This window comes from Lithobates pipiens, unplaced genomic scaffold (genome assembly GCF_037356315.1).
Source record: "Lithobates pipiens isolate NorthernLeopardFrog02 unplaced genomic scaffold, aLitPip1_a1.2 Scaffold_1, whole genome shotgun sequence".
Taxonomy (NCBI): Eukaryota; Metazoa; Chordata; class Amphibia; order Anura; family Ranidae; genus Lithobates; species Lithobates pipiens.
Window position 1 is genome coordinate 95399542 of NW_027507685.1, and position 13781 is coordinate 95413322.

A 13781-nucleotide genomic window follows, 5' to 3' on the forward strand; every position below is an offset into this window, starting at 1 on the left:
CATTCTCCTCCCGGTCAATCAGATTGCCCCTATTAGCCAGGAAGACTTAGGACTCCCTGGCCATTTGTGTCTTAGGACACACATGGGGTTTTGATTCTGCCCGAAAGGAGAATCTATGCTCGCCGGAGCGCCCTCCTGATTCTTTCCTCTCCTTGGCCTGTGACTCCTCCCAGCCTCTGTGCCTCCATGCCTCACAAGATAAGGCAGCTTGTTTGTCTCCCATGGGAGGACGGGGGTGATTACCACCGCCGTCTGTCGCCCACGAGGGGAGATTTGGTGTTGCTGATTGATTGCTGCCTGTGTCCCCCGCAGGGGGTGATTACCGTCGCCTGTCTCCCATGGGGGGGTGTGGATTTGGTGTTGCTGATTGATTGCTGCCTGTGTCCCCCGCAGGGAGTGATTATCGTCGCCTGTCTCCCTCTTTGGAGTTGCTGATTGATCGCTGCCTGTGTCCTGGGGGTTGGTGGATGTGATTATCTCCACTGCATGTCTCCCATGGGGGGGGGATAGTGGCGCTGGGGGTCATCGCTTGTGTCTGCTGGGAGGAAGAGTGTTGTTGTGCTGTCCCCCAAAAATAGTGAGCACCGACCGCCACTGTCCCCACGGGAGAAGACAGTAAGGCAGGCAGGTTACATCCAAATTGATCGATCGATCAACCAGGTCCATTCAGCCTTCCCATTAAGGGTTCGAGTCTCGGCCGGTTCAGCAGGAATTCGAAGGAGATTCGAACTGTGCATGGCCGCCTAATACTAAACACGGGACGTGGTGCCTTGACCACCCATCAGTATTTCATCTGATTCTCAACTGATGGCAACTTGTTTGAAGTTTAACCTTAAACTATGTAGAGGGTTCTTTACTGTAAGAGTGTCAAGGATGTGGAATTCCCTTCCACAGGTGGTGGTCTCAGCGGGGAGCATCGATAGTTTCATGAAACGATTAGATAAGCAGCTGAAAGACCAAAACATACAGGGATATACAAGGTAATACTGACATATAATCATACACATAGGTTGGACTTGATGGACTTGTGTCTTTCGACCTCACCTACTAGTCCAACCAGTTACTGACCTCCAAAGTCTGGCCGCAAGCGGATGTCATAGCCCTTCAGCAACTTGTCCACTGTTTTCTTCACAACTGAGATATTCCCAGAATGTGGGCTGGAAAGTAAGAATAAAATAAACGTGAGTCATAAAACTACGTACAATAAGGTGAGTACAATGTGACCCACCTGCAAGCAAAATTAAACAAGTTCACAGAAGCTGCCAAAGTAAAACCATCATAAACATTGGCAGAACTGATTTCACAGCAAATTTACAGAACTCACCTTTAATTTTTTTTTTCTTTGTAAAAATGAGTCTCAAAAATAAAAAAAAAACTCTTAATTCACTTTGTCTTTGGTAAAAATAAAAATCCCAATAAGTGTTTATTGATTGGTTTGCGTGAAAGTTATAGTGTCTACAAACTACGGGATATAAACTGGATTTTTTTTTTACATTTTATTTCTATACTAGTAATGGTCTCAAACAGCTACTTATAATGGGACTGTGATAGTGTGGCAGCCAATCTGACATTAACTGATGCTGGGGGGGGGGGGGGGGGGCAGGGGGGAATAACTAACTGCCACTGACATCACCAGTGACATTATTACAATGATCGGTGCTAATAATATGCACTGTCACTGTGCTAATGACACCGGGCAGGAAGGGCTTAATATCAAGGGCGGCCTTTTTCAAACAGGGTGCCTAGGCACCCTGGGGTGCCTTGAGGTCTCTTTAGGGGTGCCTTGGCAAAATGCCTAAAAATTGCCCAAAAAATCATATACACGCCAGCTGGTGGATCAAGCCACACAAAGCCACAAGTTTTCATTGTGCACCATTACAACCTTCTAGCCGCCGGCATCCTAACAACCAATGACATCATCAGTTGATAAGGAGGATGTTGATCGTCTGCACAGCATCCTTGTTTGACCCTCCCCTGCCCCTCTCCATCAGCCCTGGGGGTCACATTTGCTGAGTGACGGAGAAAAACTGAGTGAGAAGAGAAACACTAGAATACTAGTCAGTACCAGTGTGCAAAAGAGTATTTGCTTTTGGAGCAATAAATCCCTGATAATGTTGGGTGTCCTGCTTGGACTTGTGACATAAATAAAAACGTCTGATACTGTCCACTATGGGACATGCCCTACTGACGCTAATCTCTGCCCTACGGAAACTAATCTCTGCCCTACGGACAATAATCTCTGCCCTTCTGACACCGCCCATTGCTCTGTTGACACCGTCAGTATATATACACATCCGCACACACGCAAATATGTTTAAGCTTTGGGGTGCACACCCTAATGCAATAGGCTGTGCACACCTATGTCTGGGGCAATCAAAGGGTTAAATGTGTGTCTAACATAGGCATGCGCAGTGGGTGTGCCAGGTGTGCCTGCACCATAATAAATATGTGCAGTGCAGATTCGCCTTACTGCCCTGGCTACCCCCATGTTGCTTCCCCCCCCCAGCCGTCAGACCTGCTGGCTTCCCTCCTCTCCTCTCCCCCCAGCTGCTGCAGGGATGTTTCAGGATGGCGAGTGGGGGAAGGGGTTGGTAAATATGTAATTTACCAGCACCTTCCTTTTCTAAATGAGCACACTCACTGCATTCATTCATAGCTGAAGCATAGTAAACTATGTTTAATATGCTTCAGTTCGTGAATGAACAGGAAGCACTTAGCAGTCACTAGATATAATTGCAAATAAATAGAACAGGCTGGTTGTACCCAAGTTGATCGATCAATGAACTTGGTACATTCAGCCTGCCCATACATGGTTAGAATCTCGGCCAGTTCCTGCTGAACCAACTGAGATTTGAACCATCTATGGCTGGCCTTAGTATATTAGCCACCAGTACAGGTGTCTTCTGTCTACCTTCATCTACATTTGTAAAATAAAAAGGTTATGGCGCTAAACCCTATCAGTGATGTGATAAATTAACCTATCACCAAAACCTGGTGTTTTTATATAAACAGAAAAAGCTGTTGGCAATAGCGTGCAAAGATTTCCTAAAACAATTTTGTATCCTAATTGAAAAAATATATGTGTGATCAATATTGAATCAACATTCGTGTTCCATCATAATTATATCCAAAATAGATATTAAGTTATCTTATACGTGTCAGCCTACTATGAGTGAATACCAGAAATATATAAACATTCATTTAAATATACAAAATGGTGAAAATGTTGTTTGTATCCAACAATGTGCTAGTTCAGAACAAACTGTGCAAACATGTGCAAAATAAGTGCAAAAAAGCGACTAGGGATCAGAACAGCCAGGGATCAGAAATATGTTCAACCAATAATCGCATGAAGACGCATCTATGTCCAATATAAGTCCAAAATTAATGTTTGGCTTAATGATACTGCCTCCTCAGATTATTGCTGTAATTGATGCGTAAAGTCAATAGGGAATATTTCATTCACTCGTGCAAACAGTGCGGGTCTTCAATTAGAAAACTTCATCCCCGGTGCGCCACTCAGTGCTATAGTATGTAAATGCTCTCACCAGAGTTAATGCCCCTTATGGGGCTGGATGGACCTTCACAATGTAAGCCACTGTGCTGCTCTCTGGCTGCTGCTGGTGCACTGGGTGAAGCTTCGCTATTCCGTCCGTATGGTCTCCAACGTTAATTATATATGAGGAAAGACATATCCATAGTGTAATACATTCTTAACCAGATCGTTCGTTTATTAGTATTAAAAAACGACTCACATTTGACATTAAAAGCATATGCGTATTGAAAAAACTCAGCCGTTCGTCTCTATCCGTTCAAACGAGTGCACACAACGTGGCCACTCCCTACGCGTTTCGTCACTCTGACATCCTCTTGAGCGGCCATATTGGTGCACCTTACTACCTAAATAGGGTGCAGTGCTCCACTACGCCTGCGCTAAACTGACAGCGCCATTTTGGGTGTGGGATGCCCTTACTCTGCTAAGGATAAGCACGGTTACTTTCCCTCCGTCTATAACGCCCTTAGGGGAGACAGATTAAATTAGCCTCGGAGCACTGCAGCCTACCTATATACCTTTGAAAACCATACCCAATTTAAATGGCATCCCTTAGCATTTCCCCATTATTTTATTTTTGTTTTGAGCCGAAATTCTATTCAGGGAGGAATATGTATAATTGCTTCTGCCTGGGGAAGATTGAATAGATAACTCCCAGGTAAACTCGGACAGAAGAGAAAAGATATGTTAAATAAATAAATGAAATAAAAATAGCAATAAAAATACAATAAATAAATATATGTATAAAAAATATATATACATATATAAAAAATTCACATATATATAAAATTCATACATACATAAAAAAGTGGGGTACATATTAATAACGTCCTGTTATTTAATTAGTACTAAAAAAAGGACTCATGAAGATTCATAAAAATTATGTAACATTATTTAAAAAAGGTTTTTTGTATGCTAATATATGAGTTAGAAGAATATAAAAGTTTGTTAAGAAAGAGGAGGTTTTTCTGGAGGAAAGTTTTTTAGAAGAAATTTTCTCGGGAAAATTATTTTGAAAATCCCTAGAAATTTTTTTATGTATATGTAGAGGTACAGGAAAGGTCTATTTGGAGTTGTCATATAGGTGATTGTAGTGCTTGTGACTATATGTTTGGTTCCAACAGGGGGACCTTTAGATTATTATTACTCCCAAATTGAGGGTAAAACTATTTCTTAATTGAATCATTTGGTCGTGCTGTAAAAAAATTTTTTTAGATCAAAGAGTATGTTCTAACCTTCAAAGAATAAAATGTAAATAGAAAATGTATAAAAACATATATTGGGATATTCATATGCCTAAAGTGTCTGATAGTCAAGTCTTACTGTAATTCCGACACATATAATATATTTGAATGAATAACATTCGACCCGAACCCAAAGATTAGGCAATGAAGCTCATGAATTGTCTTATGTTGGGGCAAGTAGGCTACTTGTTTATGTGGCCAGGTTTTGTTGAAATCCTGACACATGATGTATTTGTGTGAATAAAATTCAACTTTGACCACAGAACATTCGACCAACATTAAGCTAATGGATTTATCCAATGTTGAGGCAAGCAACTAACTATTAAAAATTAGTTAAGAAGCAATTAAGGTCTAAATCTATGTTCATTCCCCTTGGCTGGAGGGTGTCTAAATTAAAAATCCATTTCGTTTCATTCCTGGATATTTTGATCGTTTTGTCTTCCCCTCTCCAGTGGCCTCTAATTTTGTCTATTCCGTAGAAAATCATTTGTCCAGGGTCCCGATTATGGAAATCCCTGAAGTGTTTAGAAACACTGTGTTTCTGGAAGCCTTTTTTGATATTTGCAATATGTTCCCTTATCCTGACTCTTAACTCCCTAGTGGTCCTTCCCACATATTGCTTGTGGCAGGGGCACTCAATAACGTAAGTGACATGGGAGCTATTACAAGTGATCAATTCTTTGATTTTATATTCTTTTCCATTAGAGGTGGATTTAAAGGTGGTTTTCTTTTTTTCGGTCTTTTTACTATTTCTGCAAGGGAGGCAGTTTCCGCACTTATAGAATCCTTTTAGGGTCTCAGAGATTATTTGTTTTGGTGGGTCCACCACATTTTTTACTAATTTATTTCGGAGTGTTGGGGCCCTCCTGAAGATGAACCGTGGTTTGTTCGGCAGTATGGCCTGGAGTGAGCTTACATTGTGAAGGTCCATCCAGCCCCATAAGGGGCATTAACTCTGGTGAGAGCATTTACATATTATAGCACTGAGTGGCGCACCGGGGATGAAGTTTTCTAATTGAAGACCCACACTGTTTGCACGAGTGAATGAAATATTCCCTATTGACTTTACGCATCAATTACAGCAATAATCTGAGGAGGCAGTATCATTAAGCCAAACATTAATTTTGGACTTATATTGGACATAGATGCGTCTTCATGCGATTATTGGTTGAACATATTTCTGATCCCTGGCTGTTCTGATCCCTAGTCGCTTTTTTGCACTTATTTTGCACATGTTTGCACAGTTTGTTCTGAACTAGCACATTGTTGGATACAAACAACTTTTTCACCATTTTGTATATTTAAATGAATGTTTATATATTTCTGGTATTCACTCATAGTAGGCTGACACGTATAAGATAACTTAATATCTATTTTGGATATAATTATGATGGAACACGAATGTTGATTCAATATTGATCACACATATATTTTTTCAATTAGGATACAAAATTGTTTTAGGAAATCTTTGCACGCTATTGCCAACAGCTTTTTCTGTTTATATAAAAACACCAGGTTTTGGTGATAGGTTAATTTATCACATCACTGATAGGGTTTAGCGCCATAACCTTTTTATTTTACACTTTTCATTTCCCTCTCCTCCCCACTAAGGAAGTGAGGGCTTCAGCCACAGGCAGCTCTAACCCAGTATATTTTCTTTTCTTCCTTCACTTTTTATTTATTTTTTATATTTCTATCACATTGGAGATCTTGCTTTGTTTTTGGTTTCTCCATAGCGCGACTTTATTTATTTATACTTCATCTACATTTGCCTATTCAAAAAAACACATGGTCACAATGTCATTGCAGGCAACATTTTTTTTCTATAACTTCTATTGAGTTTTCTGAGAAACGGCACAGAAAATTTTCAATACAAAACTACAAACCAAATCTATCTACAAAAGATAGAGAAAAGAACAAAAAACTTTGTGCTTCATCCCCCCCTTCACACCCTCAACAGGGTAAGAGATGGTACATTACTGCCACAGGCATGATAAAAAATGGAGGGCTAGACTAGGCAGCACATTGTAACCCCATAGAGAAAATAATAGTGCTGAACAAACATCAAGCCCTCCAACAGCAGAGGACAAGTCCCATGGGAAGCCACCAGAGGGAGGCCTGGTGGAATTCAACATTAAGTTAAAAAAAGGTTGTACATAAAGACGGTCCATAATGTGTAGGGCAAAACCGCACCTTCTAACCATAATACCAAAGGAAGTCAAGTCATAATTGCAGTATCGGGGTTCTCAAGCTTGGGGACCACACTTTATCAAATTTGGAGGGGAATCTTCTGCTGTTGTATGAGGCTCTACATAAGGGAAGAGCAGTTTTCACTATCAATTTCCATTTATCCGGAGTCGATGATATAGGGGATTTCCAGTGAAAGACAATAGCTTTCCTAGCATAAAAAAGTGAAATACTAAGCAAGGTTCTGGTTGCTCTCTTGTAGTACAAGACCCAACAAATAACCAATCTCCTTAATTGGGCAGACCCGTGCCCAATAGTCATGAATAGCTGAACAAGTCCTGAAAATATGGAGGAAGTCCCCAGAGCACCTCCAACACTTCGTAGACTGAATAGCCGAGCCGGCTGATGTAAGGTTATAATGATAATAGGATTTTTATATACAGCTTACCTGTAAAATCCTTTTCTTGAGAGTACATCACGGGACACAGGAGCTTCATTACACAGTGGGTTATATAGGCACCTCTGGTGATTGGACACTGGTTAACCCCCAATTAAGGAGAATTCCTCCCCTATATAAACCCTCCCATATGGGAGGCACCTCAGTTTTGTAGCAAAGCAATAGGAAACCACGTAAAACCCAAGAGGGGCGGGAGCCCTGTGTCCCGTGATGTACTCTCAAGAAAAGGATTTTACAGGTAAGCTGTATATAAAAATCCTATTTTCTTGATCATACATCATGGGACACAGGAGCTTCATTACATAGTGGGATGTCCCAAAGCAATGCTCAGATTGAGGTGAGGGAGACACAGATCATAATTATAGATCGCCATGGGCCGGAGGACCTAAACTGCAGCCTGCAGTACACTGCGCCCAAAGGCGATATCCTCTTGTCCTCTGACATCCACCTGATAGAATCTGGTGAATGTGTGGACTGATGACCAAGTTGCAGCCTTACAGATCTGAGCCAGGGAGGCCTGGTGATGCACTGCCCAAGAAGCACTTACAGCCCTAGTTGAGTGCGCTTTCACTTGAAAAGGAGGGATCTTCCCTTTAACACTATAGGCTTGAGAAATTATCTGTCTAATCCACCTTGAGAGAGTGGATTTGGATGCCGCCTGGCCCTTCCTAGGTCCTTCCAGCAAAATAAATAAGCAATCAGTTTTCCTTATCTGAGCAGTTGCCTGAAGATAGATACTGATTGCCCTTATCACATCCAAAGTGTGCAAAGATTCTTCTTCTGCGGACTGTGGGTCCGGAAAAAAGGATGGTAGGATTACATCTTGATTCAAATGGAATCCTGAAACCACCTTAGGCAGAAAGGACCTGTTGGGACGCATTACCACTCGGTCCTTATGAATAATTAGATACGGCTCTTTGCTGGAGAGAGCTGCTAGTTCTAACACTCTTCTAGCCGTGGATATGGCTACCAAGAAAACCAATTTTTTAGTCAAAAGAACTAACGAAGCCTGATGCAAAGGTTCGAAAGGTTGCAGCTGCAAAGCCGAGAGAACCAAATTCAGATCCCATGGGCATACCGGAGGTTTGACTGGCGGCCTTATCTGCATAGCCCCCTGGATGAAAGCCCGCACCAGGGAATGCGATGCAAGTGGCTTCTGAAAAAACACTGACAAGGCCGAAATCTGCACCTTGATAGTGCTTACGGCCAAATTCATTTCTAGGCCTGACTGGAGGAAGGCCAAGATCCTGCTAATGACATACTTTCTAGGATGCCATTCCCTGAGTTCACACCAGGAAACATATGCCCTCCAGATTTTGTAATAAATAAGCCTGGAGGCCGGCTTTCTGGCATTGACCAGAGTAGAAAGGACTGGCCCCGAAAGCCTACGGTCGCTCAGAATGTGGGTCTCAGCAGCCAAACCATCAAATTCAGACTGTGTAAAGCAGGATGGTAAATTGGACCCTGTGAGAGCAGATCTGGCCGGAGAGGGAGGATCCACGGCCTGCCTACTGCCAACTTCATGATCTCTGTGTACCACGGTCGCCTGGGCCAAGCCGGGGCTACCAAAAGAACCAACTTTGTTTCCCTCTTGACTCTTCCCAGGAACCGCGACAGAAGCGGGCACGGGGGGAAGGCATAAATCAAATTGTACTGATCCCAGGGAACTGTCAGAGCATCCGACCCCTGAGCGAGTGTATCTCTTGTCCTTGACACAAATTTGTCCAGTTTTCTGTTGAACCTAGATGCAAACAGATCTATGTCTGGAGTACCCCACCTGCGACATATGTTCCAAAACACGTCGGGGTGCAGAGCCCATTCTCCTGGGCACAACTGCTGGCGGCTCAGAAAATCTGCCTGCCAATTTTCCACTCCTGGAATGAAGACTGCAGAAAGGCATGGAACATGCCTTTCTGCCCAGACAAGTATGCGATTCACCTCTTTTTGCGCAACCAGACTCCTGGTACCACCCTGGTGATTGATATAGGCCACTGCTGTGGCATTGTCGGACTGAACCCAAACAGGGAGACCCCGTAGTCTGAAAGACCAGATTATGAGAGCCATATAAACTGCCCGTATCTCCAAGACATTTATGGGCAATAGCTTCTCGATCGCAGACCGTTTCCCCTGCGAGCACGTCTCCTCCAACACTGCTCCCCAGCCTGTCAGGCTGGCATCTGTCCTAATAATCTTCCATGGAAGAGGAAGAAAAGTTTTGCCTTTCAGCAAATTCTCGGTTTGTAACCACCAAACGAGACTCTTGCGTGTCCCTGGGGATAGACGCATAGGAAGATCCAAGGACTGGGGCTTCCTGTTCCAAGCCGCAAGGATGCATCTTTGCAGAGGCCTTGAGTGGAACTGGGCGAATGGAATGGCCTCGAAGGAGGCGACCATTTTCCCTAACAGTCTCATGCACAACCGAATGGGGGAAGATCTTCTGCCCAGAATTAGGCGCACCAGATCTCCAATGACCAAGGCTTTTGGCCTTGGTAGAAACACCTTGCCCTGAGCGGTGTCGATAACCATACCCAGATATTCCAACCTGGTAGCAGGCTGTAGGGATGACTTTTCTAGGTTTATAATCCAACCTAGGCGTTCCAGGTGTTCTAGCGTTCTGGTAACACTGTGGTTCAGGAGCGCTACTGTTTTCTCTGTGAGAAGCAAATCGTCTAGATAAGCCATGACGGCTCTACCCTGAGCTCTTAGGTTTGCCAAGAGAGCGTCCAGAATCTTTGTGAAGACTCGAGGGGCCGTAGCCAGCCCGAATGGCAAGGCCACAAATTGAAAATGGTGCCGCTCTACCATGAACCTTAGATACTTTTGGTGTGCGGAAAAAATTGGCACATGGAGATATGCATCCTTGATGTCTATTGATGCCATAAACTCTCCCCCTTGCAGGGAGGAGACCACAGTGCAAATTGACTGCATTCGGAAGATCGGATGAGTAAAAACCGGTTCAGATCCTTCAGATCCAGGATAGGTCTGACATTTCCATTTGGCTTTGGAACGGTGAAGAGATTCGAGTAAAACCCTGAACCCTCTTTTGGGTCCACTTCTACTATCACCCCCTGGGATAGTAAGTGATCTAAAGCCAGAAATAGTGGTCTTTGCTTTACTGGGTCCCTGGGGATCCTTGACCTTAGAAAGCGAGAAGGTGGAATCTCCTGAAACTCTAGCTTGTAGCCCAGAGATACCGAAGAGACCACCCACTTGTCCCGGATCTCTTCCCGCCAGGCTTCCGCAAACTGCAGGAGCCTTCCCCCCACTCGGCCGAGCGGGGGCGCCCCTTCACAAGGAAGCTTTTGGGCTCTGCTTGGCAGGCTTTCGCCCCCAGGATTTCTTCTGCCCCTGGGCCCGGCCTTGAGCCTTTCCTGTAGAGGGGGGTTGAGAAGGCCGTCGCCACTGCTTAGAGCTTGATGCTCCGGGAGAGAGAGAATGCCTAAATGATGGACGTTTGCTCCTTTTGACTGGAAGGAGAGTAGATTTACCCCCTGAAATTTTTTTGACGAATTTGTCTAATTCTTCTCCAAACAAACATTCCCTTTTAAACGGGAACCCAATCAAATGCTTCTTGCATGATAGCTCAGCCGCCCAATTCTTTAGCCATAGGGCCCTTCGCATGTGTACCAACAGGAGAGACAAACGAGATGCTTGTTGGACAGAATCCAAAATCGCATCAATCATGAAACACAGAATTTGAGGTATTTCTGCATAATTCTCCACTTCCTCACTGGGAAGGAGGCCAAGCATCTGCTTAACCTGTTCCTTGAGGAACTGACACAACCCCACAGCTGCGACTGTAGGTTGCACTATAGCGCCAGTCATGGAAAAGGAGGCTTTTAATAATGTTTCCAGCTTCTTATCAGTTGGATCTTTAAATACCTGAGCATTATCCAAAGGACAGGTCAGGTTTCTATTCATGCAAGAAACAGCCGCATCGACAGATGGGACCCCCCATTTCTTGGTGAAACTTTCCTCCAGAGAATAAAGCATAGAAAACCTTTTAGAAGGAGCAAACCGTTTATCGGGATGTCCCCAATCCTCATACAACAATTTATCCATTAAGGGATGAATTGGAAAGGAAAAGACAGTCTGTGGGATTTTCCTGACCCCCAGGGAAGAAACAGAGGACGTAGCGACCTCAGCAGCAGGCATTCTGAATGTGGTACGCACCAACTCAGTATAATATTGCACCTGTTTTCTGAGCGCCTGGGAGGAGGGGACTCTCTCCTCTTCCTCTGATTCATCCGACTGCTCAAGATCCCTGTCCCAAGATAGGGATCTCTCCTCATTGTCAGAAGTGTCATCTGAAAGAGGAATCTCAGCAGAGGGAGGGGATCTACCCCTTTTCCTGCTATCTTTCAGGGAAGCTCAAATAAAATTCATGATTCTCCCTTCAAAACCCTCCAATGTAGCCCTAAGGGAGTCCTCAGTGACGTATACTGGGGCTGAAATATTAGGAGAGGCTGCAAACCCTGACAGGGGCACTGACTCATCCTGTGAGGCTGGCTCCAGTCTTGCAGGGGGGGATGGTAACCTACAGGCATTTTTAGAACCCCTAGACCTAGGCGGTGATTTACCAGTGCCCTTGTTACCTCCCCTTGAGACCCTCTTATGAGGAGACATAGTCCTTAGCTACAAAGCAGAGGTACTAGTACAAAGTGCAATCACTGTTGTGCTTAAAGTCTCACAATAAATATATATGCTTAAACTGCACAACCTGATGCTGAGTAGGTGTCTTAGGTTTGCCTGGATCCAATCCCTTGGGATGCTTACTGCCCACAGCTCCTGTGTCTCCACTTACAGCCCCCTGACGCTCTGGGCTTTTTAAAACTGCCGCCTGGCGCCTGAGCAGAACAGCGCCGTGCACACCGACGTACACGGCTCGCAACCACACTCCCCCCTCCTCCATTAGTATGGTAGCGCGCTCGGTGCACGTGCATGAGGATCGCTGGTATCCAGGGGGGAAGGGAATCGCCATCGGAGCTGCGTGGGACCCCCAGACTACGTGGGACCCCTGTATTACCTTCATTGTGGCAGAGATTGCAGTGGAGACGTGAGTCATCTGGGAGAACCAGGCTTCACTGAGCGTGTGTATCTGAAAGGCATGTAAGTATGCATCAGGCTGCTCTTACTCCCTCTAGTGGTGGAAAACAGGTAAGACATACAACTACTCAATGAAGAAATCCATAATATAATTTATATAGGATTAACTTCCCTTACCTGTCCTCGCCGCAGGAATTGCTGAAAACAGACAGATTCCAGCCTTCACCCATCACATCAGAGTTGTGCCAACCTTCAGGTTTTTTTGGGGTTCCTTCTCAGAAGAACATCCTACCTGGACCTTGTAAAAGACTCTGCCAGAAACTTTCGTGCCACTATGTAAATAGTACAGCAAGTCTGGTTTTCCCAGAGCCCAGTCTTCCAATAGGAGAGGACTTACAGGCAAAACCTTGTTTCTTCGGATGACGAGGCCCGGGTACCATATCATCTTGGGAGTCAAAATATCGGCCCGAGATATGGATCTGGTTTGTTGTAGCCTTTAGGTCCCCGCAGGGACCTGCACAGAGCTTTCTTCATAGCACATGTTTTACGTGACCAACCACCATAGACACTGGCGAAAAAACTGAGGTGCCTCCCATATGGGAGGGGTTATATAGGGGAGGAATTCTCCTTAATTCGGGGTTAACCAGTGTCCAATCACCAGAGGTGAAAATGCAGATTGCCTGACAGAGGTTAATTTGTGCATCTGTGAAAATATTAGGACTTTTGGTGGGAAAAAGAGTTTGAAAAATAGTCTTAAAGTAAATATTTATATTGGATTGGAGTTATTTTTAGAATTCATAGACTTTCAACTGTGAAGTGTTAATGATGCAATGCTGTTTATATTTGGGTACATTTATAAAGTCAAAAGGCAAAGTTCAAAAAAGGTATGGGTTAAAAATGGCGGCGTATTGGCTTCAGCATGCTAAAATTAGGGTAGAAGGGAAAAGAACAAAGGAAAAATGCCAAGCCCAATTGCCCCTAGTGGACAAAGAGGATGATCTCATCTGCTACACCCAGAGACCACCTCCCTATAATGGTCCTCCCCCTCAGGTGCAAGTAACTGCCCAGAGTAACACCTTCCCTGTGACATCCACCCCTGTCAAAGGAACCGCCTCTGAACAAAACCCCAATTCCACTTCCTCAATCTCTCCAGACAGTAGTTCAGTCCTGGAGATGAACAGATCGATCCTTGAAACATTAACTGACGCCATAACTCATGTACTAGGTGCCCCAGCAGGAGCCAAGAGACTAAGTAAACCTCCTATTAGGTATGGTGTGGAGGACGGTGAGGAAT

At 44.2% G+C, this 13781-nt stretch overlaps 1 protein-coding gene across 1 annotated transcript in view; it reads right to left on the reverse strand.

Annotated features, from left to right (window-relative positions):
* Positions 1-13781, reverse strand: part of LOC143950714 (gamma-aminobutyric acid receptor subunit beta-4-like) — a 408464-nt gene that overhangs the window by 254010 nt on the left and 140673 nt on the right. The window contains exon 2 of the mRNA XM_077465189.1: positions 1069-1157. Within this exon, the coding sequence (XP_077321315.1) occupies positions 1069-1157 (89 nt within the window). The remainder of the gene's footprint in view (positions 1-1068; positions 1158-13781) is intronic.